Source organism: Martes martes (genome assembly GCF_963455335.1).
Source record: "Martes martes genome assembly, chromosome: X".
NCBI classification, from domain to species: Eukaryota; Metazoa; Chordata; class Mammalia; order Carnivora; family Mustelidae; genus Martes; species Martes martes.
In genome coordinates, this window is record NC_137897.1 from 84,840,495 (window position 1) to 84,867,023 (window position 26,529).

Sequence of the window (26,529 nt, forward strand, 5' to 3'; positions counted from 1 at the left end):
ATCATAAGGAAGAGCAAACACATTTATGGTACTTTTCTGCATCTGTCAGAAAAAAAGTCTGCATCTCAGTGGACCTGCCAGGTTCAAACCCGTGGTGTTCAAGGGTCAACCATATGTATTTTTAGAACCCCATCCCTTCGGACTAACCAGCTCTCCATGGAACACCAAGTCCCTCTATCTCTTGCCTGAAGCGCCCCCTAATGGACGTCGCTCTCCCTGCTCAGCTCCATGGCCTGTTGGGGCCCCCCCTGTCTCTTCCAGACCAATGTTCCATCTCTCCCTTCAGTGAAAATGCTTTCTCCTTTACCATTCTCTCCACCTTTCCTTTTCCTCACTATGACCACTCTTGGCCACTTCTCCCATATTCCTACATGCCTTTGGATGCCTTTAGATGCCTGGCACTCAAGCTTTTCTATTCCGACTCTGGCCAGCAACCATAGAGGTTTCCAGTGAAGACCACTCGAACCACTCCTGCTTCTCAGAGCTTGGACTTCTCCCGTGCAGTGACTTCTGTGTCCTCTTGTCTTCGCCACCCGGCCTTGCCTTCCCCCTCCCCCTAAAACTCGTCTATCTAAGATCCTTAGCTCCTATGTCCCTTTCTGTGACCCGAATCTCTACTCCTTCCAGCCTCCTCACCCTCCTAAATCAGCTCGTCCCACTGTAACCAATTACTGGAAATTTCGTTTCACCAGCTCCTAAAAGTGCCTCAGCCCCTCATCCCTCTCATAGGCATCATCGTCCAGTCCCAATGCCCCGTCTTGGCCTCCTGGGGGAAATCTCTCAAGTCATTTAGATTTGGGGCCCCTCAGATTTCATGGTCTATTATAATTGTGCCCTTAACACCATTGCTCTTGTGTTCTGTCTTTGGTCAGCTGTGCTACACATTGCCCTGAGAAGTCATGGGCTGAACCTTTACCACCCTCCTCAAACTCCCCGTCCTCCCCACTGTCTACCAAGGACTGAGAACACAGTGACTTCCTGGCAGGGATTCCCTCTGTTATTTCCCTCTGCTCTAAAAGCTGCTTCTCCCCACTCCCATCCTTTGTCCTTGCACTCCAGCCCGCATCTTGGAGGAAGCTGTGTTGTCCTTATCTCGCCTTCCTCCCCAACCCCTGGAACTTCATGCCATCAAGTCTCACTCCTTTACTTGGATTTTCTTCTCTTTTTGTCTTCTCTTGTTTTTGTTTACCTGGATTTTCAACTCTTTTTGTCACTCCTGGCTTTTCAGCCAAGAGGGATGCTGAAGTCTTCCCATTCTAAAAAAGAAAAAAAAAATGTTTCTCTCAACCCTACACCATCATTTTTCATCTTCTCTCCACAACTAAGCATCTTCAAAGATTATTAGCCAAACAAGATTTCCTAAAACTCAGTTCTTTGGGTATGATAATTTGTGCCTTATCCACAGAGCCATCTGTATTATTATCTACGTATGTCTTTAAATCTACTGATTTTTCTTTTTCCTGAAATATATTTGTTTTCGTGGCACCTGGGTGGCTCAGTCACTTAAAGTGTCTGCCTTTGGCTCAGGTCATGATCTCAGGATCCTGGGATTGATTTCCGCGCCAGGCTCCCTGTTCAGCGGGGATTCTACTTACTCCCCCACCCCCCGCCCCGACAACCCCCTCCCCTGCTCTCTTTCAAATAAAAGTCTTAAAAAATATATATATTATATATATATTTATATGTATTTATAAATATATATACTTAAAACTATATATTTTTATATATGAATTTTTAAATATATATATTGTTTTTCTAAAATATGTTTGTACTTAATAAAATACTAGATTTAGTACACTGGTGACATATTTTTAATATTTAATATTTTTAGTGCATATTTAATGTTTTTAAATACATAGCTATTAAAAATGAAATGTTTCCCTGTTTACCACCTGAAATCACCCCAGGAACAGAACATAACCGTGGGTGGCACTTGCCTGCATTTCATGACCCCATCTACTCAATCACCTCCCATCCGTTAGAACATTGTCATGGGGTATCTACCCCCCCCCGCCCCTGCAGCCCACCTGTTCACGGAAATAACACTGCTGACGATGACTGACTGTGTCTACCTGACGAAACCTAACAGCTCCCTCTCAGCTCCTGTTGGAGTTCTCTGCTATGGTGGATGTTGATCTCTCCTCTTTGGATGGCTCTGCTCTGAGGGCCTCCGAAGTCTCTCCCACTCCTGGCTCACCTGCCTCACTGACCATGCCTCCACACATTTCCATTGGGGGTTCTTTTTCCCCTGTCTCCCTGACATGTTCGTTTCCCCAGAGTTCTGTTCTGGGCTTCCCTCTTGGCTCTGCTGCTCCCCAAGTAGTCACGTGTTCACACAGGTCAGCCACCAGCCGGAAGAGTCATGGCCGCCATGTTGCTGTAGGCAGCCCAGATTTAATGAGATTTTAGTTTCGTGTAGTTTACTCAGCATCTCCACCTGAAAGCTCCAGCACACCTCCAACTCAGTCTGTCTGTGCTGCACTCGTTATTTTTCCCGTCAGCCCCGCTACTCTCCCTGTGGTCCTTGATAGATGGTACCACCCCATCACTCCAGCTGGAACCTGGAAATCATCCCCCTACCCCCGCACCTATTTTATCCCTTCATCTAACACATACGTCTTACTCCTCTCTGGCTGCCATAACAAAATACCACCAACTGGGTAGCTTATAAACGACATAAATTTCTTGTTCTCAGCTCCAGAGGCTGAAAAGTCCAAGATCAAGTCACCAGCATGGTTGCCTTCTTGGGAGGACCCTCTTCCTGGTTCCCAGCTGGCCCATTCTTGCCACGTCCTCACATGGTGGATGGGGCAAGGGAGCTCTCGGGGGTCCCTGTTATAAGGCACTAATCCCATTCGTGGGGGCTCCACTCTCATGACCTAAGACACCTTCTAGAGGCTCCACCCCCAAAACCATCCATCTTTGGTGGTGAGGATTTCATCATATGAATGTGGAAGGGCACAGACATTCAAACCAAAGCAAGCTATTTGTATACTCTTTCTTTCTGCCAGGCTCTCCACTGGCTTTTGGGATGCCCTGATCAGTGAAAACCAGATACCATCCCTTCCCTGATAGAGTTTATAATGTAATGGGAGGAGACAGGTATGAATCGAATAATCAAATAAATATATAGTGACAACTGAGGTAAGTACTCTGAAGGAAGGGAACATGCTTTAATGAGGGCTAAGAATAAAACTTACACCTACTTTGGAGGTTTGGGGAGAGTTCTGTGAAGAAGTGACCTTTCATCTGAAGTCTGAAGGATACGTATCACTGGGGGTTCACTAGGCAAGAGTAGGGTGGGGGGGGGTGCACCCTTATAACCTCACGAAAACACACGTGTGACAGCACTGTGTCAGGAAGGAGAGCCAGGGAGAGGTTGGATGACACGGCCTGAGGGGCAGGCAGGGGTCAGATATGGAGGGCTTTGTCAGCCATGGTCAGGGATTTGGCCTTTATTCTAAGAACTATGGAGAGCCAGTGAAAGTTTTAAGAAGGGTCATAACACCAGCTTGCTTTCCTGTTGATTCTTCTTCTATGTAAATCCTTTACAGAGTTCAAACTCTAAAATCCAGAAGATCATTCTGTAACAGATCACCTTCCCACCCTTTACCCATCCACACGGTATGCCCTACCACTCCCCAGGTAGCCGCCATTTTGGTTTTTTGCATCTCCTCCCAGAGTTTCTTCTCACATATATAAGTAAATTCAAAAACTCTTTTCTTTTCCCTCCTCTGTAAGACACACATCCCAAAATAGCATACTGCACAACTGTTTTGTTGTTGTTTCTATTTTACCTTCACAGGATTTCTTTAGACAGCTCTTCCTGTAAGCCCATAGGAAGCTTCCTCGTTCTTTTACACAGTAGCCCATGTGTTCCATTGTGTGGATGATAAAATACAGTCTAATCGAAATAGCTATGCTTTATAGAGCACTAGGAGGTGCCAGCCATTGTTTCAAGCTCTTCGCACACATGAACTCGTTTCATCCCCACCACAGTCCTCTTAGGAAGGGCTGCTGTTACATCCCTTTTACAGATGAGGAAACTGGAGCTCCACTAGTAAGGGGGAAGACCAGGGATTTGAACCCACTGGTATGTCTCCAGGGTTCTTGGGGTCATAAGGCTATGACAGTACACCATAATTTATTTATTTTGTCTCCTGTTGGTAGACATTTAGGTTGTTTCAAATCTTCAGCTAATACAAATAACACTGTGCTGTGTGATCTGGTACCCACGCAAATTTGTGTGTGTGTGAGGGTCTCAAATATGATCAATCCCCCTAAGTAGAATTGCTGAATCAAAAGTATGTGTGTTCATAATGTTGATGGGTGTTTCCAAATTCATAAAGGTCAGATGAATGTAAATGCCCACCGGTAGTGGGTAAGGGTGCCTGTTTCCACACACCCTCCCCAAAAGAGTGGATTCTCAGCATTTTTCAGTTTTTGCCAATCTGATGGGTAAAAATAATGGTGTAGCAATTCAGACTTAATTTGAATTTCTTTTACTTTGGGTGAAGGGAACATCTTTTTACATGTTTGAACTGGCATTCAGTTTCCTCTTCTTTGAACTCCATGTTCCTCTCATGTGCTCATCATTTCCTTGCGTTGTTGGCCTTTTTAACAAAATGGAATCTTAGGAGGGGCGCCTGGGTGGCTCAGTGGGTTAATGGGTCTGCCTTTGGCTCAGGTCGTGATCCCAGGGTCCTGGGATCGAGCCCCAAGTTGGTCTCCCTGCTCAGGGGGGAGCCTGCCTCTCACTCTCCCTCTGCCTCTCCCCCTGCTTGTGCTCTTTCTCTCTCTCTCTCAAATAAATAAATCTTTAAAAAAATTGAATCTTAGGAGCTCTTTATAATCTATATATTTGTTTATATTTCTGTATATTCATATGTAATAGAAATAAATATTTCTATTTCTAGATTTCTATACATTTCTATATATACTTTCTATTTCTATTTCTATATAATTGAAATATATTTCAGTTTATTTGTATATGAGTATTAGGAGTTCACGCTTTGTGATCTGAGTTGTGGGTATTTTTCCCCATTTTCTCAGTCATCTTTTAACTTATGATTTCTTTGGGTAGGGTGTTTACATTTCTGTGTAATTTATCTGGCTCTTACCATATAGCTTCTGAATTTGGAGTCATGGTGAGGAAATCCTTCTCCACTACCAGGCTACAAAAAATATATACCATATTTTTCCTTTTCTGTGTTAATAGTTCATTTTTCTTTTAAAGCTTTTAATCTTTCATCCACTTGGAATTTATCCCAGTAGACAATGTGCAATAAGTATCCGACTTTATTTCCAGATGGTTTCTCGTTTGTCCCCAAATGGTTGAGCGGACAGTCGGGCATGATCAGGTATGCTTTTGGGAAAGATCATTCTGGCTGCTGGGCAGAGAGATCGCCATGTTCTTCTGCTTTGACCTCCCCAGTTTTTCTCAAGTCCATCAGTCTTCCTACCCTGGCCTGGGCCTTACTCCTCTCTCACCTCAACCATGACAGTTGACTCCACGTGGTCTCCCCCCACCTCCAGCCTCCCTGTCTCCACCCAACAACCTGTTCCTGTAGCTTCCAAAGCTGTGCCAAAAGCCCAGATAGGATCAGGCACTTCCCTGCTCCAGAAACTTCCAGTGGCTCCCCCTTGTCCCCGGATAACAGTGGATTTTCCAGAAGGCACAAAAGGTCCAGTGCGACCTGGCCTGATCCCTTTTCCCTAGCTTCTTCTCTTTATGCTCCTCCCTTCCTTGTCCCCCACACTCAGGGGATACCAAAATCCTTAGGGTCCCCTATATTTCCCGTGCAACTTTCATGCCTCCATGCCCTGAAGATTGCAAGACTTCTACCGGGAATGCCCTTCTCCAGGTTGGTGGCCTGGAACCCGTTCTGTCTGCAAAACTCTACCTTGGCTGTTAGTTTCTCCAGGCAGGCCCTGGAACTTCTGCGATTGTCCCTTTCACACTGCAGTGCAGGTGTCTGCCTGTCTGCATGAGGACAGGAACCCTTCTTCTGTTCTTGGTCTTTTGGGGCTGAATGAATAAAGGACTCTATCGCCACACACAGCACATTGTACATATCTTACAAGCTAACGTTTATTTTGCACTTTCCACTAACTAGGCACTGGGTAAGTGTTTTACTTGCCTGATCTTGATCCCATTTAATCCTTGTAAGTCCACGAGACTTATGGGGCCCATGACCTTGGATGAGAGAAAAAATCACATCTTCATTTGCATTAACTACAACTGACGTCCAGCGTTTCCTTCAGTGCCGAATCGTAGGCAACCGTCCACAGGACTCAGGGTGCTGTTGTCAATGTCAATTGTTCTTCCATTTTGGCTGCTGTAAGGATTTCACAAAACCATTTTCACTTCATCATTACCTAAACATTTCAAAGCCTTGATTTTTTCAAGTATCTCACTATTTCAGTATTACTGTTTTCTAATCCTGTGTCTCTTATTTTGTCTCCTTAAAAACTTCATCCCGCCAGGGCGCCTGGGTGGCTCAGTCGGCTAAGCATCTGCCTTGGGCTCTCAGGTCATAATCCCGGGGTCCTGGGATGGAGCCCTGCTTTGGGCTCCTTGTTCAGCGGAGAGCCTGCTTCTCCTTCTGCCAGCCACTCCCTCTGCTTGTGCTCGCTGTCTGACAAATAAATAAATAAAATCTTTAAACAAACAAACAAACAAAAAACAAACAACCAAAACCTTTATCCTGAGAGGGGAGGCCCCAAATTGCCCAAGGAATCCATAGCACCACAAAGGTTAGGAGCACTAGAGTTTCATCTGGCACCGGAAACCAGGCGAGCAAGCTTCACCACCACCCAGCGCTGCTTCTGCATGTCGTCACTGGATTCAGATGGATTGTGGGTTCGAATCCTGAGTTTGACACTTAGACTGGTGTCTTAAATCTCTCTGCATCTGTTTCTCAATTGTAAAAGGAGGACAGGAATAGTCCCTATCTCACAGGGGTGCCGTGAGGGTTCAATGAGCTCATACATGTAAATACATAGAACCATGCCTGGCACCTGGTGTTACGTACTTTTATTATTAACTACCGCAGTACTGCCTCTTGTTAACTATGCATTTGTCTTCCTCCTCTGTGGCTCTTGAGGTCAGGATTGGTCCTTGCTTAATTCTGAAGTGACAGAGCCTTGTGCCTATGGAGTTCGTGTTTGTCAGCAGGTTTAACCTTGCTGGCGTCCCTTTGATGCCTGCTTCTCCTTTGAGCTGCATGACACCCCTGTCTCCTGGTTCTCTCCTCTGGTGGGTGGTCTTTGGGCCCCTTTGCTCTGCCTGCCCCAGAGATCCTGGTGTTCTCCACCCCAGATCTCACCGCAGGCTCAAGAAACACCACAGGTCCTCCAAAGGAAACTACAGTTAGACTACTCAGTTCCATACGCCTTCTTCCCAGCTGCTCTTTCTCCTCCTCTTTTCTTTCCTGTATTACTAACTCCACCATCCACCCAGGGCCAAAGCCAAAAACCTGGCCAGAAACTTTCTGGATCTCTTCCTCTGCCTCAGCCCTGACGCCATTCAGTTCAGAGGTTTCCTGATGATCCAGATTCTCAAAATACTTGCAAATTCAGCTCTTTTTCTCTGTTTCCATCCCTCCCTGCCCGAGTCTAGGCTCTCAGCCTCTGTTGCCAGGGACTAGTTAGTTTTCTCTCTCAGGTCCCTGCCCCTCGATTGCCCCCTACGTCTCCCCCTATCTGTCCTCCCTCCAGTGTCCGGAATAGCCTATTTGATCAGATTTTGCTCCCCTGCTTAAAAATCCTGTCTGGTGGGGTGCCTGGGTGGCTCAGTGGGTTAAGCCTCTGCCTTCGGCTCAGGTCATGATCTCGGGGTCCTGGGATTGAGCCCCACATCAGGCTCTCTCCTCAGCAGGGAGCCTGCTTCTCCCCTCTCTCTCTGCCTGCTTCTCTGCCTACTTGTGATCTCTCTCTCCGTCAAATAAATAAATAAAATCTTAAAAAAAGAAATCCTGTCTGGGAGGCAGACCACACTCCTTTACATGGCATTCAAGATGGTTACAGTTCTACCCTTATCTGTCTCTTTGACCTCATTTCCCATCGCTGAGATTTCAACTCCCATTACTTTACCTTCCAAATGAATAAATCTGTTGCTGGGTTTGGTCCACCTGCCCCCAACACCATGTCCGCGCACACAACAGCTTGTCTACCTGGAACCTGGCAAACTCCATGTCCTCCTTGAACATTAGCTCAGCGATGCTGCCCTGTCCTCTCCGGAGTTGTGTCTGACTTCCTTAAGCAGCCTGAAGCACTCTTTCCCGAACGTTCTCTTTATACTTTCATTTGCCTTGAGCACTGCAACGGCCTCATCAGAGTGTTTATCAGTGTTTTGCCACAAGGTGGCAGTAGTCTCCTCTTTTTGTCTTTTCAGGAACCGAGGCTCTACAAATTAAGATCGTTGTTATGTTAATTTATATTAATAATCCTAAATAATTAAGCTGATAGTATTTATTATAGTTAAGATGCTATGGGAGCGAGGGAGAGGGCAAAGTCTATGAGGCCCCAGGATTTCTGCCCGGGTTGTAGGGGGAGGTAGGGTACCACTAATGGACAAGAGCCACAGAAGGAAAGGAACATGTTTTAGGAGGGAGGATTTTTTTAAAAAAGATTTTATTTATTCATTTGAGAGAGAGACAGATAGAGTACAGGCAGGGGGAGAGGCAGAGGGAGAAGCAGACTCTCCACTGAGCAGGGAGCCTGACATGAGCCTTGAACCCATGACCCAGAGATCATGACCTAAACCAAAGGCAGACGCTTAACCATCTGAGCCACCCAGGCACCCCACAAGATTTTTTTTTAAAACTTGAGTTTGAGACACTTCTAGGCTATCAGGCTGAGATGTCCAGGATGCAGTTGGATGGAATATTCTGGAGGCATTTAGGGGAGTGTGGGTTGGAGGCTGACTTCCGTATCATTGGTTTAAAGGTGGTGCACACACGTACAGGGAAGTGAATGAGATGGTCTGGAGTAGCTACGTCCAGTGGGGAAGAAATAGAACTTGGAGAAAAGGCCTCAGGGAACATCAACCTGTGAATAGGAGAAAAAGGAAGAGGAGTGTTAGGGGATTGCAAGAAGGAGTAGGCTTTTGTCCTGGAAACCGAGGCAGGAGAAAGGTTCATCAGGTGGTAGTGATCAGGAACACCACGTCGGTTCAGAGAGTTCTAGTGAAGTAAGGCCGTTGGAGAAGTGGGGATGGGAGGGAAAGGGCAGGGTGTTAAGGAAGGAGTGGTTAAGGCTGTTGTAGAGCTAAGGGAGCAATTTCTCTCCCCTTACCCCAGCCTTTTCCCTGCCTTTCCTTTTCCCGTCATCCCCTTTCCTCTCTGCCCAAGGCTGGGCACATTTAGGTGCTAAAATGAAGGCCAGTAGTGAGAGGGAGTAATTTGAAGGTACTAGGGAGGTAGGGGAGTGGAGGAACCACAGGTACTGGCCCCTGCTGAGAAGGAAGGGGCTTTGCAGTGGATGGAGGTGGGGCGTGGCGGGAGATGGGAGCAGGAGAGAAGTCTGGACTGTTCACGCACTGTCCGATAGAATTCTCTGCGCTGACGGAGATTGCTGTGCTCAGTGTGGTCGCCGCTCGCTCCATGTGGTCCCAAGCAGAGGGCACAGGGCTAGTGCAGCCCAGGAACTAGGACCGAGGCATGGTTTTGCCACCATGTCCGACAGTGTAGCTCCAGAAATTTGGTGAGTTGCGCTGAGGGGACCCTCCTGAAACAGATTTCCTTGCAGTTTTCCGGCACTGGTCTGTACAGTGACCGTGTTTTCTCCAGGAAGGCTTAGCAGCCTGTGTGGAGGGGCAGAACATTGGATTTGAGGTATCTATCCAAGGTTGGATTGATAGTGTTGAAGATCCAGAAAGCAGGGGGGTTTGGGGGTTTGGGACAGGGTTTTGGTAAGTAACCTTGTCACTCACTTTCCTCCTTTCGGCTTTCTGACCAAGGGCAGGTCACCCAAGGAACAATAACAGAACAGGAAGCAGAGTGCTTACTTTGCTATGAACTGGCAAGGCTGCCTTGGCAGGTGAGGCTAGAGCCTGCAGCTTTGGTTTAGACACCTACTTGAGCTTTCTGTTCTGGACCCCGACCATCTGAAGTGGCCAGGTTTGTACACCGGCCTTGACCTTTTTCCCAGCCCAGGCAAAGGAACTGAGGAGCTCGAGAGGAAATTTGGACAGGCCTGGCTGCTGGCTGTTGGATGAGACAGTTTTGAGATACGGCCCTGTCGAAGCAGGACTAACCTGCTTTCAAACCTCAGTTTTGTGGCTTACGAACCATGTGACCTTAGTGAAATTCCTGAACTTCCCTGGGCTTCAGTTTCTTTATCTGTAAAATAGGAATAATGCCCATCACTTTGTTCCCACTATGTAAATTTGCTCTTCATATGGTTTCTGTTTGCTAAGGTACCGTGACTCTGCCTACCAGTCTCCTAAAGTGTGGTTAGAGCCGTTTCTTAGGTTCTTGCCCTTAGTAGGCCACCCCTTGGGGATGAGCTAGTGAGGGGGTAGGGAGAAGTGTGGAGCAACCGGGATAAAGAGCAACCTCCGCCCGACTGGGAGCTGAGGGGGCTAGTTCAAGTGATCGGTCATGCTGTCGCAGATGGTATGGAAGGAAGAAGGAGGAGGACGTCCATGGGGATGGGGGTGGGGTCGGAATCAAGGGATCAGAAGTCACCAGGAGGTGAGCGGGCTCGTGCCCGGTAGAAATGAGGGTATGGAATCTGCAACCACGGGAGGTTGTGGTCAGAGGACTAGAACTGAGGCAGACTGGCCAGGGGTGCTCCCTGAAGCTGATTATGAGTAAGAAGGTGGCATGAAGGTGCGGGTATATGGAATTAAGGAGGGAAAGGAGACCTGGAGGTTAGGATGTTAGAAGTGAAAGCCGCAAGGGTGGTGAGATCCCCCAGAGCAGTGCTGGCAGGAAAAGGCCTGATGTAAAGGGGGACTGTAAGCTCAGCGAGAGTGATCTGGGAGGAGTGTGACAGTGACCTGAAGGACGAGGTTGGGTGGGGCAGGACCATGGGGACAAAGAGAAGGTGAAGCTTGCAAGAAGACGAGAGTAAGCATCCAGAAGCAGTAATGGGAGGGGGGATCTTCAACCCCCATTCTCCCCACACAAGCTGGCTGCGAGCACAGGACAAGGCAGAGGAAGAGCCTTGGCTCAGAGCAGCTCGAGGGAGGAGCAGTGTTCTGGGGGAGAGCCAGGGCTCCACAGGGTAAGGAAGTACCAGGATCAGGTTTCCAGAGGTTCCATTGGGATGGTTTGGAGGGAAGGAGGCTGCAGGAGGGGTGGAGGAGAGCGCCCACCCCGCTTTCGGACCCACGGGGCTGGTGACCCAATTTCCCACTCTAGGAACTCCCTCCCCTTTTCTTCATCCCCGTGGATGATTTCAGTTGGGTGGGTGCGGTGGTTTTATTTAGGCAGGGGTTCTTAACGTGAGGTTCATGAATAGGGAATAAGGGGTTCATGAACTTGGGTGAGAAAAGTTGATGCTCACCACTGCCTTGAAATCATGGTAGTGGTTCTACTCGCTGCTAGAGCTCATTAAATGCATTAGTAAAGAAACATGCGAGGACTGTGTTAAAGATTTTTTTCTCCTATTTTGATGACTCTGTTTTAATATCACTGGCTTCTCCTGTAACACTTTGCCTTTTATGCCTTCAAAACCCCCTTCTGGGGAGGGTTTCACTGGTGTCCCATGCTGCCAGGGGGATCTGGGCCCCGCTCCTGGAGGGGCTCCCAGAGGGGCTCCCAGAGGGGCTCCTGGAGGGGCCCCCCCAGGGTGAAGGAGCCTCCAGGCTACTTGGAAACCCCTTTCTACTTCACTAGAGGGAGCTCTTGTTTCAAAATTGGGGAGCCAGGGACTCAGGCCTGACACAGGGTAAGAAAGGTGTTTTGAAGCACAGCAGATCAGATGTCCTTTGGGGACATTTCAGGAAACTGGGGTGTGAGAACCCCAAGGTTTACACGGGCAAGCCACGAGTCTCTGGAGATAAGCTTTAAGCTTACCTCTTGGAGGATGAGGGTTGGGACACAGCCAGTGTGCTAGTTTCTAGGACAGTTAAAGCAAGAGTACTGTGGCCAGTGAGGGCTTGAAAACTGACCCCAAGGTCATACTGACCTCAGTCTGCCTGTCCCCCTGCCCCCAGCCCTTTAGCTCATCTCCCTCTCTTGACTAACTAGTCTTAAGGTGCTGGGAAAGTTCTCTGTCTCTGGCTTCCCACTTCCACTTTGCGGGCCAGGCAGAGGGCAGGGGAAAGGCTTGGGGACCCAGGCTCAGGCAGATTCTGAAGGCTCCTGCAGGGCCCATGGGGTGAGGGGACGGCTGGGGAATTTGAAAAACTGGCCAGGGGCTGAGGCTTGTGCTGGGGGATGGATTGGAGAGTTTCTAACGACCATGGGATTTTCCCCCTGGAAGAGGAAGGAATTGGGGCTCAAGCATGCTTTGGAGAATTAAGGGAAGTACTTCCCATTGTAATTTTACCTGCTTCCAGGAGGCACTGCTTCTCAGACAGGGACAGATTGGGGCCCCTCTCCTGGACTGAGGTCTCTGGGGCAGGGCCCAGACATCTGCTTTTCCTACAAGTTCTCAAGAACAGAGGTGCTCACAGGGTGCTCCCCAGACCAGCAGCAGCTGCCGCCTAACTGGGAAACTTATTAGGAATACTGATTCTCAGGTTCCTGACTCTGGGTCCCACCCCAGACCCACTGAGTCAGAAACCCTGGGGTGGTGGCTGCAAAGCTCCCTTGTATCAAGCCCTCAAGGGGTTTCTGAGGCCAGCTGAAGTCTGAGCACCACTCCCTTAAGGGATTTGGATACAGGCTGAAGCTTAGGCCTCATTGCCTCAAATGATCCAAGAGTGGCCCCCTACTTGCTGACACTAACCGTGTGCAAGGTGCTGTGGTGTGTTACGGGTTTCAATACCATTTTTGTGTAGAATAGCTCCATGTAGAATAGCTTTTCTATGTGCTCCTGCAGGGTAGAGAGGACCTGCAAGTGGGGCAGTGCTGCTTAGACGGGTTTTGATCCACACCACATGGATGAGAGTGGACACTGGGACCGGGGTCTCTGGACTCCAGTGCTGAAGCTGCTAGGCCGGGCCTACCTCTTGGATACTTTGCCAGCTCAGGGCCCTCACTCCATGGGCGGTTGTCGGAGGGCTGGCTGGGATCCTCGGAGATTTGGGGGGTCTTTAAGTTGCCTTAGCCAGAGGTGGCATGGCCCGAGGGGGCTCTGCAGCCCCTCAGGATAGGAGGTTACCAGATGGACGTTCCACCTGGACATCTACCTCAGGACAGCCTCTTACACGTTAAACAGACTAGAAGGCGCAGTTCATTTGGTCAAATGCCTGGATGAAGGGGAACCTGACTTGGGCCTGTGCTCAGTGGTGAGAATGGGAAATCCCATATCCGTGGTCATCTTGGGATCATCCCTGGGTGGCATAGCCTCGCAAAAGCTCGAAATGGAGGCGTCTCGTGTAGAGGGCACAAAGGTTTGGGATGGCATTGTTGTTGGGAGCTAAATTAGTCACTCTCTTCCCTGTTCCCAAGCCCTCACCTTCTCTCATGGTCCCCATCCCATCGAGTGGTACCATCATCCACTCATCACCCGGGCCAGAGATCTGCAGAGAGTCATCGGCGCTTCACTCCCCTTCTCCCCCACATCCAGTCATTGACCAAATGCTGTCAATTCGACCTCCTGATCATTTTTCAAATTTATTCCCTGTACTCCACTTTTAGTTCAGACTGGATCATGCCTGACTTGTTCGATCCCTGCCTCTAGCCTCACTCTACTTCAGTCAGCAGCCAGACCGCAAGCTCTGCCCCTTGCTTCAAAGTGTGGTCTGTGGGCCCACAGCACTCGGGAGTCAGTTACAAACACAGACCCTAGATCTGTACCCCAGACACACTGCACCTGCCCTTTACCAAGATCTCTAGGTGATTTGTAATGTCCAAAATATCTAATGTGGCAAGCAGAATTCTTCACGAACCAGCTCCCATCTCCTCTTTATCCCTCCCTCTGATATGATAGTCCAGTGATACTGAGCTGCCGAAAATTCTCAAACATGTGGGGCTGCTCACTTCATTTGTTCTGCAAATATTTTTCGAACCCCTACTTTGCATCAAGCACTTGCTGGGGATAAAGCAGTGAGCCAAACAGACACACATGTTTGCTTTCAGGGAGTTTACATTTTTGTGGAAGGAGACAGTAAAGAATCAAGTGAAGTGTCTAGTAAGTCAGATAATGTTAAGTGTCAGAGAGGAAAAGCTGAAGCAGGGTAAGGAGTACAGGGACGCTGAATGACTAGGGAGGCTGAAGTTTTAAATGAGGTAGCCTCACTTAAAGAGAAGGTCTCACTAAGAATGTGACATTTGAGTGAAGGTTTGTAAGGCAAGGGACTGAGCCATCGGATACCTAGAGGAGGAATATGCCAAGAAGAGCAAAGAAGTGTACAGGCCCTGACATGGAATGTTTCTAGAATAATCCAGCAACAGCAAATAGGTCAGTGTGTCTAGAGCCATGTGAAGGAAGGGGTTACGTTGTAGGAGACGAGGTCAGAAAGGTGCTGTAGATGAGGGGCAGATTATATAGAAGGCCTCACAGACCACAGGAAGGACTTGGCAGTTTACTTTTGGGGAGATGGGCAGCCATTGGAGGGTTTTGAGCCATGGACTCAGACGATCCGAATGAATTTTTAATTTTTTTTTAAGATTTTATTTATTTATTTGTCAGAGAGAGAGAGAGAGAGAGAGTGAGCACAGGCAGACAGAGTGGCAGAGGGAGAAGCAGGCTCTCCGCGGAGCAAGGAGCCCGATGCGGGACTCGATCCCAGGACGCTGGGATCACGACCTGAGCCGAAGGCAGCCGCCCAACCAACTGAGCCACCCAGGCGTCCCCCGAATGAATTTTTAAAGGGGTCACCCAGTTGCTGTGCTGAAATTAGACCGCAGGGGGACAGGGATGGAAGCAGGAAGACCTGTAAGTGATGTGTATAGTAACTCAGGCAGGAGAAGCTAGTGGCTAGGGTACTGACAGGAGAGCCAGAGGAGAGTTGTTGGGTTTGGGATACATGCTGAAGGTGCAGCCAGCAGGATTTGCTGATGGATCAGATATAGGGTATGAGAGAAGGAGGGGTCAAGGGTGACTCCTGAAGGCTATGACCTGAGTAACTTAGATGGACGATCATTAATTGAGATCAGGAAGACTAGGAAAAGGGCTCTGTTCTTGTTCATTGGTTTTGGGAGGGGGGGATAGGGAATGGAAGTAACAAACATCCCAAAACATAATAGCTTAAAGCACTTATTATTGGATGACACCAAACTAAAAAGCTCTTGCACACTGAAGGCAACGATAACAAAACAAAAAGGCAGCCTACTGAATGGGAGCAGAGATTTGCAAATGACATATCTGCTAAAGGGTTAGTAGCCAAGATTTATGAAGAACTTACACAGCTAACCACCAGAAGACCAAATAATCCAATTAAAAATGGGCCAAAGACCTGAATAGACATTTTTTTCCCAAAGAAGACACCCAGATGGCCAACAGACCCATGAAGAGGTGCCCAGTATGATGCGTCATCAGGGAAATGCAAGTCTAAACCACAGTGAGATACCACCTCGCACCTGTCAGAATTCCTAGTATCAAAGACAAGAAGCAAGTATTGGCGAGGACGGGGAGAAAAGGTCACCCTCCTACACCGCCAGTGGGAATGCAGGCTGGTGCAGCCACTGTGGAAAACAGCATGGGGGTTCCTCAAGACATTAAAAATAGAAATACTGTACAAGCCAGTAATTCCACTAATGGGTATCTATCTGAGGAAACTGAAAACACTAATTGGAAAAGATCTACACACTCCTGTTTTTATTGCAGCATTGTTGACAATAGCCAAGGTAGGGAAGTGACCCGAGTGTCCATCAGTAGATGACTAGATAAAGAAGCTGTGAGATACACACACACACAGTGGAATATTACTCAGCCATAAGAAAAGGAGACCTTGCAGTTTGTGACAAAACCGATGGACCTGAAAAGTATTTTGCTAAGTAAGCCCCAAAAAAGGGCAAATACCGTATGATTTCATTTATATGTAGAATCTTAAAAACAACGCAGATGAACAAACAGAAATAGACTCTTAAATACAGAGAACAGACTTGTGGTTGCCAGAGGGAAGGGGCTTTGGGGGGGGGTGGGCAAAATTGGTGAAGAGGGATTAAGAGGAACCCAAAATAAACCCCCCAGCGACATCCTTTTCTTCACAACTGTGTGGGTAGACTGGGTCATTCATTGTTATGGACCAAATGTTTGTGCCCCAGCCCCGGCAAATTCTTATGTTGAAATCCTAACTCCCAGTGTGCTTGTATTTGGACATAGAGCCTTTGGGCAGTAATTGGGGTTCAATTAGGTCATGAGGGCGGGGCCCTCATGAATGGGATTGGAGAAGGAGAGGCCAGAGAGCTCCCTAGCCCCTCCCATCTTGTGAGGCTACAGCAAAAAGATGGCTGTCCTGTGAATCAGAAAGTGGGCTCTCCCTAGACATGAATCTGCCTGTGCGCTTGATCTTAGACTTTATAGCTTTCAGAACTGAAAAAAGAAACATCTGTTGTTTAAACCACCCAGTCTATGGTGTTTTGTTATGGCAGCCCTTGCTGACTGAGATAGTTTTCTACTGGTCTTGCCTGGGCTCGCCTGGAGCAGTTGGGATAGCTGGCCCTCTCTATCCTCATGGCCTTTCATGGCACAGGGTTCTCAGGGCAGCATTCCAAGAGGGCACACTCCTAGGTACAGGTGCTTATCACGCCTCCATTGGCAACTTTTTTGATGTAATCCCGTGGGTCAAAGCAAGTTGCATGGCTGAGCCACATGGGTCACGTGGCCTGATCAGCATGGGAGAGGAGCACATGAGGGTGTGGATACTGGGAGGGTATGACTTACTGGGAGCCAGTACGGTAATCATCTACCATAGGAGCTAAGGTCCGAAGCTGGGTTCGAGAACAGGAGATGCCCATTTGCGTACCCCAGTGCAGATAGTGAGCAACCTGTGAGATGTGTGAGCCTGGAATTCGAGGCAGAGGTCCGGGCTGAGATGTGCATGTTGGAGTCATCAGTGCATAGATCGCCTTCAAGCCATGAGATCGGTTGAAACTGCTCAGGGAATGAAAGTGTATAGGGAAGAGAAAACCTCCGAGTTCTGCAGCCTGACCCTCCATCATTTAGAGGTCACAGAGAGGGGGAGAAACTGCTAGAGGGGACGGAGAAGTAGCAGGTTGTGGAGCAGGAGGAAAATGAAAGGAGAGCAGTATCCTGGACTCCAGATGAAGAACATTTCCAGAACAAAAGGATGCGGAAGATGAAGCCTGAGAATTGACCGTTGGATTCAGCAGTGGAAAGGTTATTTGTGACCCTGTGGGGAGCCGTTTGGGGGGAGTGAGTAGAGGGGGGAGGTAGGAGCAGAAGCCGAATTAGAGCAGGTTAAGAGAGAATGGGATGAGAGGAATTGTGGACAGGAAGTATGGACAAGTATTGTCAAAAAAAAAAATGGAGCTCACAGCTGTGAGCTGTGAAAATAATCTAATATTCTAGTAGCCACACTCAGAAAATGTTAAAGAAACTGGTGCCATTAATTTTAACAACATCTCTTCTATTTTATTTAACCCAGTATATCCAAAACATTCTCATTCCAATGTAACCAGCATAATAAAATCACTACCAGGATATTTTACATCCTTTGAAACCCAGTGTGTATTTTACACTAACGGCTCATGTCAGTTCACACTAGCCACCTCCCGAGGGCTCAGTAACCACACGTGGCCAGTAGCTGCCATACTGGATGATCCACGTATAAAGGAGTCTTTCAAGGAGTTTTGCTCTAAAGAGGGGCTGGGGATGGAAGGGGAAGCAAAGTCAGGTGTTTGTAGCGGCTGTAGCGATACTGACTAGGTGAAAGAGGATGGGATCTGGATACAAAGGGGAAGGCTGGCCTTGGCTGGGGTCTTGGGCAGGACGTCCATGGCCAGCGGGGTGAAGGCAGAGCACATCAGTTGCTGAGGCAGGTACGTAGTTAGAGGCAATCGTGAGAGCTTTGAGAAAAAAAATTTTTTTAAAGATTGGATTGTGTTTATTTCAGAGAGAGAGAGAGAGACAGAGAGAGAGAGAGAGAACATGAGTGGGGGCAGTGGGAGAAGCAGACTCCCTGTTGAGCAGGGGGCCCTATGAGGGGCTCAGTCCCAGGACTCCAGGATCATGACCTGAGCTGAAGGCAGACACCTGACTGAGCCACCCAGGTGCCCCAGATTTAAGAGGGTTTTTTTTTTTTTTTTTTGCCTGATTCGTTTTTTTCTCAGTGAAGTAGGAGGCAAGGGCATCATCTGAGAATGCGGATGGGCTAGCCCTGTGGGAGGTTTGAGAAGAGAGGAGTCCATATGAAATTGTTGCCTGAGAGAGTGAATGGACAGGGGAGATAAAGCATGATTGCCTGGCAACACGAAGGATGCACTTGAGGTCTGTGAGCACGAATTCGAAGTGAGAACAGTCAGCACTGTTGTTTTTCTCCAGACACATTCAGCTGTGTGGGTGCAAGCAAGGAAGAGGAACACGTTGGAATTTAACCAGGGCTGGGTTGTTGGGTTCCCCCCCCACCAAGATGAGTACGATCCTGACAGGCACTGTGAAGTGAAAGGAGGGTGCCAGGGATCTTTCGATTGATGGGCCGCGGAATGTAAGGAGGGAAGCAGGAGCCACGAGAGACAGCAGAGAGATGGTGGGACCTACTGATCGCAGATTCTGGCTGTGTCAAAGTGTCAGGGTCAGGGTAAGAGTGTAAGCCTGAAAGAAGAAGTCGTAGTTGAAGAAGGAATGTTTGACTTAGAGGGGGTTGCAGATATTCACAATTCTGAGGTCTCATGCATGAGCATGGGAGTGAGCGGCTGGTGTGCTAGAGAGGACAAGGGGACTGAGGAGTTGGGGGGGGGCAAGGAACCGAGAGACCAGGGTCCTAGAAGGTTCATCCAGGCATGTGTGGAAATTATCAAGAAATAGGACAGGGATGGTTTTGGAGAGAGTGGTACCAAGCCAGGTACTAACATCCTCAAGGGATATTGAGGGCCATGATGCAGATGTTTGTAGACAGCCATAAAAGGGAAGAATAGTGGGGTGGTATGGGATGGTGGTTGTAAGGTTTCAGGGAGAGAGGAGGGCCAGTGGTCTGGGAACAGCAGTGCAAAGTAAGAAGTTACCCACCCTACCTACGTGGGCCAAAGGAGAAAAACGAGTGAGACTGCTTTTGAAGGCCAGAGGGGAAGCAGGCTCCTCGTGGGCAGAGGCAGGGTGGGTGTGAGCCAAAGGATGAAGGGGACATTCAGAGACGTGAATGAAGTATTGGGGATTTGAGTAATGATTTCTCTGTGCCTTTGCAGATCCTGTTCCCTTCCCCTGGAATTCCTTTCCTTGTACACCTGAAAAAACTCTTTAGCTGTGACCACCTAGCTCCTGTATCACTATTTTCCTGAAATTGCTATTGCTGAGAGTACATGGCCAGCATGTCGCTAAAGCCAGGGGAGGTGTTGGTCTCTACCTCTATAGAGAAGTGTGCTCCCAGTGGAATGTTCGTTGATGGTAGGAACGTTCTGCTTTTGCCCTGCCCCATAGGGTAGCCACTACTCATGTGAGCACTTAGAAATGCAGCTGGCACAGCCGAGGAATCAAATTTCTGATTTTATCTAATTTTAATTCCTTTAGTAAATTGTCACGTGTGGCTGGCGGGCTCATCTTGTCTTCGATCCTGTCTTCTTGGGCAGGGGGTCCACTTTCTTCTGGCAACGATCGGTGCTTTACTCTCATTCCACAGACTCTTCTCATTGATCTCTCCACTCCAAGCTCTGTCCATGCCATTTCTCTCCCAAGCTCTCCACGGGGACACCCCAAAGGAATTCGGTGTCAGCGCATTCCACATTGAACTCCTCTTTTCCCTAATTCAACTCAGTTACTGACGTAAGACTTGTAGTAAATTCTGAAGTCATAGACTTGGAAGCCACCTGGCCTGCCTCCCTAGCCGTCCTGAACAGAAATCTGACCTGTACTCCCCTGTGTAAAACCTCTCAGTGGCATCTCATCATGTTCAGGATCAAGGCCAAGTTCTTGACCATGGCGAATGAGGTTCTTCATGGCCTGACCCCACCCACTGGTCTCTCCAGCTTCATCTCTTGACACGTGTCCCCTCCCACTTTATGCTCCGGTGACCCAGACCTGCTTGAGATGACATGCAAACAGTGTGCCACGTCATGCCTCCACACCTCTTGGCGGGCTGTACCCACCACGTGGAGTACCCTTTCCCTCCTGCACGCTCTGTCCCCAGCTCCTCCCTGTGCTTCTTCAAAACCCACCTCAGCTGTCGTCTCCAGCTACCCTTCCTCTGTGCCCCCTTACTTCCTGTGCTTACCTGCCTACACCATCTCGTGATTCACTCTTTTATTTATAAAAGATTTTATTTATTTGTTTGAGAGAGAGCGAACATGAGTGGAGGGAGGGGGACAAGCAGACTCCACGCTTAGCACAGAGCCCGATGTAGGGCTCGATCCCAGGACCCTGAGATCAAGACCTGAGATCAAGACCTGAGCCAAAATCAAGAGTTGGACGCATAACCCACTGAGCCACCTAGGTGCTCCCCTCATTGTTCACTTGTAAGTGCCGGGCAGTTGTCAGGAGCGGGGACTGTCTTTTCCCCCTTCTCCCCACTGCCTAGCCATGGGATCTGGTGCCCAGCGTTGGATGAAGTGAATGGGTCGAAGGAAGCAGGACAAAGACCAGAGAACAGGATGCCACCCTGCCCAGCCTCAACTCCTTGGTCTAAGTCCTTCCTGGGTGGGATTATAGGATGGGAGAACGGCCCCTGGGAGGCCTCTCGGGATCTGTCTTTGCTGCTGCTGGTGGTACAGGTGACTTCTTTCCCAGCACGTGTGACGCTTCCTTCTGGCAGAAATCGATTTCAGAAAAAGCTATTATCTTCGCTCCCCCCACCTTTAGAGATGAAACGCTTCTATCCTCCTGGGATACACGATGCTAACAGAAAAATGTCACATTTCTTTCTTAGAGTAGAAAAAAAAAGTTTTATGTGTTTAATTTTTCCAAAAGTGCTTAAGTTTCTCTTTTCCTTTAGAAGAAAACTGGTTTTTCACTCGGATTATCCCAAGGGCCACATTCAGGTATATGGAGAAAAAAAGGAATGATGCGCGTTTGCATACCATTTGCATATATCTATGTGGAGTGGATCGTTTATTCTCAGGGTGCTTGCTTGCTTGCTTCCTGACTGGCTCTCTTTCTGGTTTCTTTTCTTTTCCTTTTTTTTTTTTTTTAAAGTTTCTGAGAAATTGAATCTTTGATTATCTGTACAACGAAAAGAACCAACAACAGTGGAAAGACAGTAGAAACCGTAGTCAAGACCCCCTCCCCCAGCCCTTCACAGAGATCACTTCTTTGCAAGATTCCCTGGCTTCTCCCAGTCTTTTTGGAGATTTTGGATGGCTATGGTTTCTCCATGATAAAAGTAGCAGCCCCTTGCTGTGTGCCAAGCAAGCTGCTCTGTTTACTTTTCTGTATCTCTTATTCTACTTGGCGGCCCTGAGAGGCAGATTTACGGCCCTGAGAGGTGGATGTTACCTCCAGTCTTCATACAGGAAACGGTCTGAGAGGGCCATGCAACAGGATCTGCCCCAGGGACACACCCTCCTCCCTCCCCTCCCCCCCCCCCCCCCCCCGCCCCGCTGCCCCCCTGCCCTGACCCCAGGCAGTGGCAGACAGGGGATTCACACCCAGGGCTGTCCACCTCCAAGCCCTTTGTTTTCACCTCTTCAGCTCTACTTTCCATCCCTGGCATGTTGTTTGGTGTTCTGCCTTCGACATATGCCACTACAAGCCAGGGACTTTTCCTCACACACATGGTTTGGTTGTCATTTGAATGGTGGTTGCACAATACCAAGGGGCCAGAGTTCACCTTATTTCCCCACTTGGTTTGTTTCCAGGTCCTCAGTGTTACAGGTGGTGCAGGTGTAAACATCTCTGTGCAAATAAGGGTGGTCTGTTGGTTTCTTTAGGTATTTGACGGAAGTCCTCAAAGTAGGATTGCCAGGCCAAAGGGTTTTATAGAGTTTGATGATTTCTCCAGAAGGGCTGTGCCGTTCAATCGCTCACACTGGGCTGAATTTTGGAGTGCCTACTGTGTACCAGGTGCTGGAGGTAAAGGGGGGATTCCGAAATGGCCCCTCATTCATGGAACTGACAATCTGGTGTGGGGCGGATGGGGCAACTCAAAGTGGTTGTAGGAAAGTGGGGGCTGGGGCAAGGGGTAGTGAAAATGTGGACCCCTGGCTGTGTCTGAGTGTGCCTCTCCCCCATAGCGTTTGGCAGGGACTGCAAGGCAGGGAGGAGCATGATGAGGAGAGGGGCCTCATCCCGGCTTTCCCCAGTCCAGTGGCTGAGCTACCTCGAGGCTAAAGACCTCCTGGCTGCCCTCTCCTGTCCTTTTCCTCCAGGGACCCCGTGACCCACTGGACTGCTTACTGCTGCCCAGCTGCCACTAGGGAGAGCAAGCAGAGGATGGAGGGAAATAGCTCCAGCCTTGAGAGGCACCTGCGGGTCCTCCAGGTCCGCTCTTCCTCTTAACACCCCAGCAGCCAGGGAGACAACACAGTGCCCGATTCCCATTCATTTCAGCAGACAGGAAGGTGCGCAGAATTTCAGTGCGCAGCCCAGTGCCTTTTTGCAAGCCAAGCGCTGTGCTAGAAGCTAGGGGCACAGAAACGAGTCTGACAAGGTCCCCCTCCCCGTGGAGCTCTGGTCCAGGGAGGAAAACAGACAAGGAAAGAGACCTTATGACTTGGTATGGTGGTGGTCTGGACAAGTGGCAACAGGGGCACTGAGCAGTGAGCGGCCTGGCAGCGTCCAAGAGCCCAGCGCCCTGCTCTTACTTTGGCGGTGGCACCACAAATCTCCTGGCCTTTGGTGTCTCCATCTCTAACCTGGAAGAGTGAGTTTGATGCCCTCCAAGGGCCTTGTGACTTACAGATGCTGTGAGCCTGGCTCATGTGCCCATTACAAGCCCGAGCTTTTCCCCCAGAAGACCTACCTGGCTTCAGTCACCCCACCTCACTCCTTCTTCCTGCCACACCCCACCCCACCCCACTCTACCTTGCCCCTGAGGTGTTCCTTGGTGTTCTGCCTCTGGCCTTCCTCTCCCAGTCTCTCCCAGTCCACATGTGCCCTTGTGTCTTTAGTAGCTGGTGGGTGCTGCTGACACCTACATCTGGATGTTCAGCCCCATCTTCTCCATTGAGTGTGAGACGTGACTTAAATTAAGTCATCTCATCTACCCAACAGCCTTATGAAGTGGGCAGTGGCATGCCATTTTATAGATGAGTGAAACTGACCAAGACGTGTCCACTTGGATATTCCGCAGACGCCTCGATTTCAATATGTCTGAAATTGGCCTCATCATCTCCCTGCCTTCTGCCTCCTCTTGCCTTCTCCTTTCTTCTCCATCACAATCAATGGTACCATCAACCCAATGAGGCCCAAGCTGGAGGCCTTTCTAGATTTGTCCGTCCTCATTCTTGCTCCCCAGCATCCATGACTCATATCTGCTGAGATCTTCTTCCACTTCTCTCCAGCCCTTCCTCTATGACCTTTGAGGGCCGTCTGTCCCCTTCCCTCTTTGGGTTCCTGCAGCAGCCTCCTTATCCGTCTCCCTGCCTCGATGTTCTCTGCTCCAGTCCTTCCCCTGCACCAGCCAGCGGGACCTTTGTCAAGCACATGTCTGATTACATCACTTTCCTGCTCCTTCCTGTGGCTCGGCAGCACAGCTCCGAGCTCGCCATCCATGCGCTGAAATCCATCCAAGAAGACATGTGTTGTTCGGTCCATTGAGAATTCTTAAAACATTCAGAATTATTTGCCAACATTTAAAAATCAGGAAATTCCACACACAGGTTTGTATTTCTGGCTCCTCTTGCAAAACTGAAAAAAATGGCAACTCTGGGAACATGTCCCAGTAGGGCAGTGGTTGGATGGAGCCGAGTGGTGGTTGCCATCTTTAGAAGGGGATCGGGCTTTCTTCTCCCAGTTGCCTACCTGAGCCTTGTGGCATTGGGGCTCATGACCCTGCAGGTATGGGCTGAAGCCCAAGCCATCCCTCAACCAACATCCGAGTCTTACTCCTGCTCACCACCCCGCCACACCTTCCACGCGGCCCCAACTCTTACCCATAGTTCTCTGAATTGCCTTACACTCGGGGCTCATGTCTGCATGTCTGCCTTTGCGCAAGCTGCTGGCTCTAGAATGCCTGGGCCCCTGGTTAAGTCCCGTTGGTCCTTCGAGATTGCTCTGTGCCCCTTCTACTGAGAAGCAGTCCTTGTTCCTACAACTCCCTCCTCCTCCGCCTCCAGCTGAGTTCTGTCCTCCCTTGATAATGGGGCACAGAACACAGGCATCCCACCATTGTACTGGGTTCTAATTGTCAATTGGCATGTCTGCCTCCCCCCGCAGACTAGGAGTCTGGAATTGTAGGGAGCCTGTCTTCTTTATCTTCCTATACCCCAAAGGTTAGCATGAAGCTTGGAAACATAATAGGTGCCTGATAACTAGTGAATGAATGGATGAATCAGTGAAAGACTGACTTGGGAAGATACTACTCCAGGATGTAATGTTGCCACGCACTTGCTTGGGAGGGAGGGTTCCAGCTTCCTTTCATTCTGGAGTACCCCCATCTCCAAGCCTTCCATTCCGAGTGACACCCCACAGCATCCTATAAGCCATACTCCAGCTCTGCCAGCTCTGGAATGCATCCATGCCTCCCTGGAGGCTCGTTCCTAGGGAGGCTAGAGGGAAAATATATCATTCTTGCTGTTCTGGGGCGGGGGAAGAAGTTGAGCAACAGTTGGGAAATGGCACAGCCGTTGGATACAGCACATTCTGTCGTTGTTGGAAGCATGATCATGGTGTGCTCATGGTAGCACCTCACACCCGTGGAACACTCATGTGGTACCCAAGTCTAGACCACGAGCATCCGGTAGCTTATTCCCTTCATTCCTTGCCACAGTGCTAAGGAGAGGGTAGGACTGGTATCCTCGATCTACAGGCAGGAAAACTGAGACTTAGGGAATTTCCACAACTTATCCAGGGCCACATAGCCCAGACGTGGTAGAATCTAGATTTGAGCCCAAATCCGTGGGCCATGGAAGTGGACCGTTCCAACCACTATGCTGCCACACTTCCTCAAAGAGCTCTCTCTTTAGAAATGTGAGGGAATGACGAAAGTCAATGTGAAAGGGAAGGGTGCTTGATTATATATACAGTTAGACTCCAATTAGTAATTAAGAAGAAAAAAAAAGCAAACCAACTCCTGAGGCATAGGGCAGTCCAGCCGGCATGCACACCCAAAAGCCAGCAGCGCCGCATGTGGGGAGTAGAGGGCCGGGGATGTGGTGCTCTTCATTTTCCCCATCTCGTTGCCACTCCTGTAACATTTTCTAAATTTCCTCTAACGATCATGCATTCCTTTCATCATCCCCCCCCAAAAAAAAATCCTCCCTCCGTAATGGCCCTGGTATGTCAGCGGGCCCATCTTCTAAGTAGCGACAGGGGCCAATTGGCCAGTGGTGGCTGCGGCCTCGGCACCTGTAACCTCAAGGAGCAAAGGAGAAGTGAGTCTCACCGTGTCCCCTTTTCCTCCAGGTGCTTACACCCCAGAGCCCCTCAGCAGTTTCCGGTGGGCCCTTCTCTCAACTGGCCTCATGTTCTTTTACCACTTCAGCATCTTACAGATCCTGGGCCTGGTAAGTTTGGTTTGGTCCCCTCCGATCCCCCTCTGTGCAGAGTTCTCCATAAATCTTCATAATCCTGGTTGGCGCTGGTGTATCGTTTTGTTTCGAAAATACAAGATGCCAAAGGCCAGGATGTCAGATTGTTGTGTCTGGGTTGCTGATTTATGCTCCATGGCCTGGGCCTCTCCAAAGGGTTTTCGGAAATCTACAGTATTGACCGTTTCTTTCATCCCTGGGGAGGCAAAGATGCCCTTCGCTCACGACCACCCAGGTTGCAAACAGCGAGCTGCGGCTGGAAAGTGGTTTGTTACATACCCCGTGGGGAGTGAAGGCAGGACCTCCACCCTGGCCTGGGCCTGGAGAGGAGGCTTCCAACCTTAGGTCCATTCTGGGCCAACTCCCAGGCCCTGAGCTGTGTGGCCAGTGGAAGTGCCGTGTCGGGGGGACTCCCATGGCATTCTGGGGTGTTCAGACCCGCCCGGAGCGTGGATGAAGGCTGGACTCAGTAGTTGAGTTATCCAGAGCCCAACATTGCTGAGTGCATGGTTGTCTATATTGGTGGCAAAGTGAAGGAGGAAGAACTTGGGGCTATGGGGGGTCAGGAGACCCAATTCAAGTCCCGGCTCTGCCACCATTCTGGGTGAGTCACCTCCCCGTCGAGGGCAGAGAGCTGGCCCCTCTCTGAGACATGGAACCAAACCGCCAG

The 26,529-nt window shown here is 49.3% G+C and overlaps 1 protein-coding gene across 1 annotated transcript in view; it reads left to right on the plus strand.

The window, feature by feature from the left end:
* The window catches only part of TMEM164 (transmembrane protein 164), a 163,815-nt gene that overhangs the window by 132,107 nt on the left and 5,179 nt on the right, over positions 1 to 26,529 (plus strand). The window contains exon 6 of the mRNA XM_080794884.1: positions 25,735 to 25,835. Within this exon, the coding sequence (XP_080651010.1) occupies positions 25,735 to 25,835 (101 nt within the window). The remainder of the gene's footprint in view (positions 1 to 25,734; positions 25,836 to 26,529) is intronic.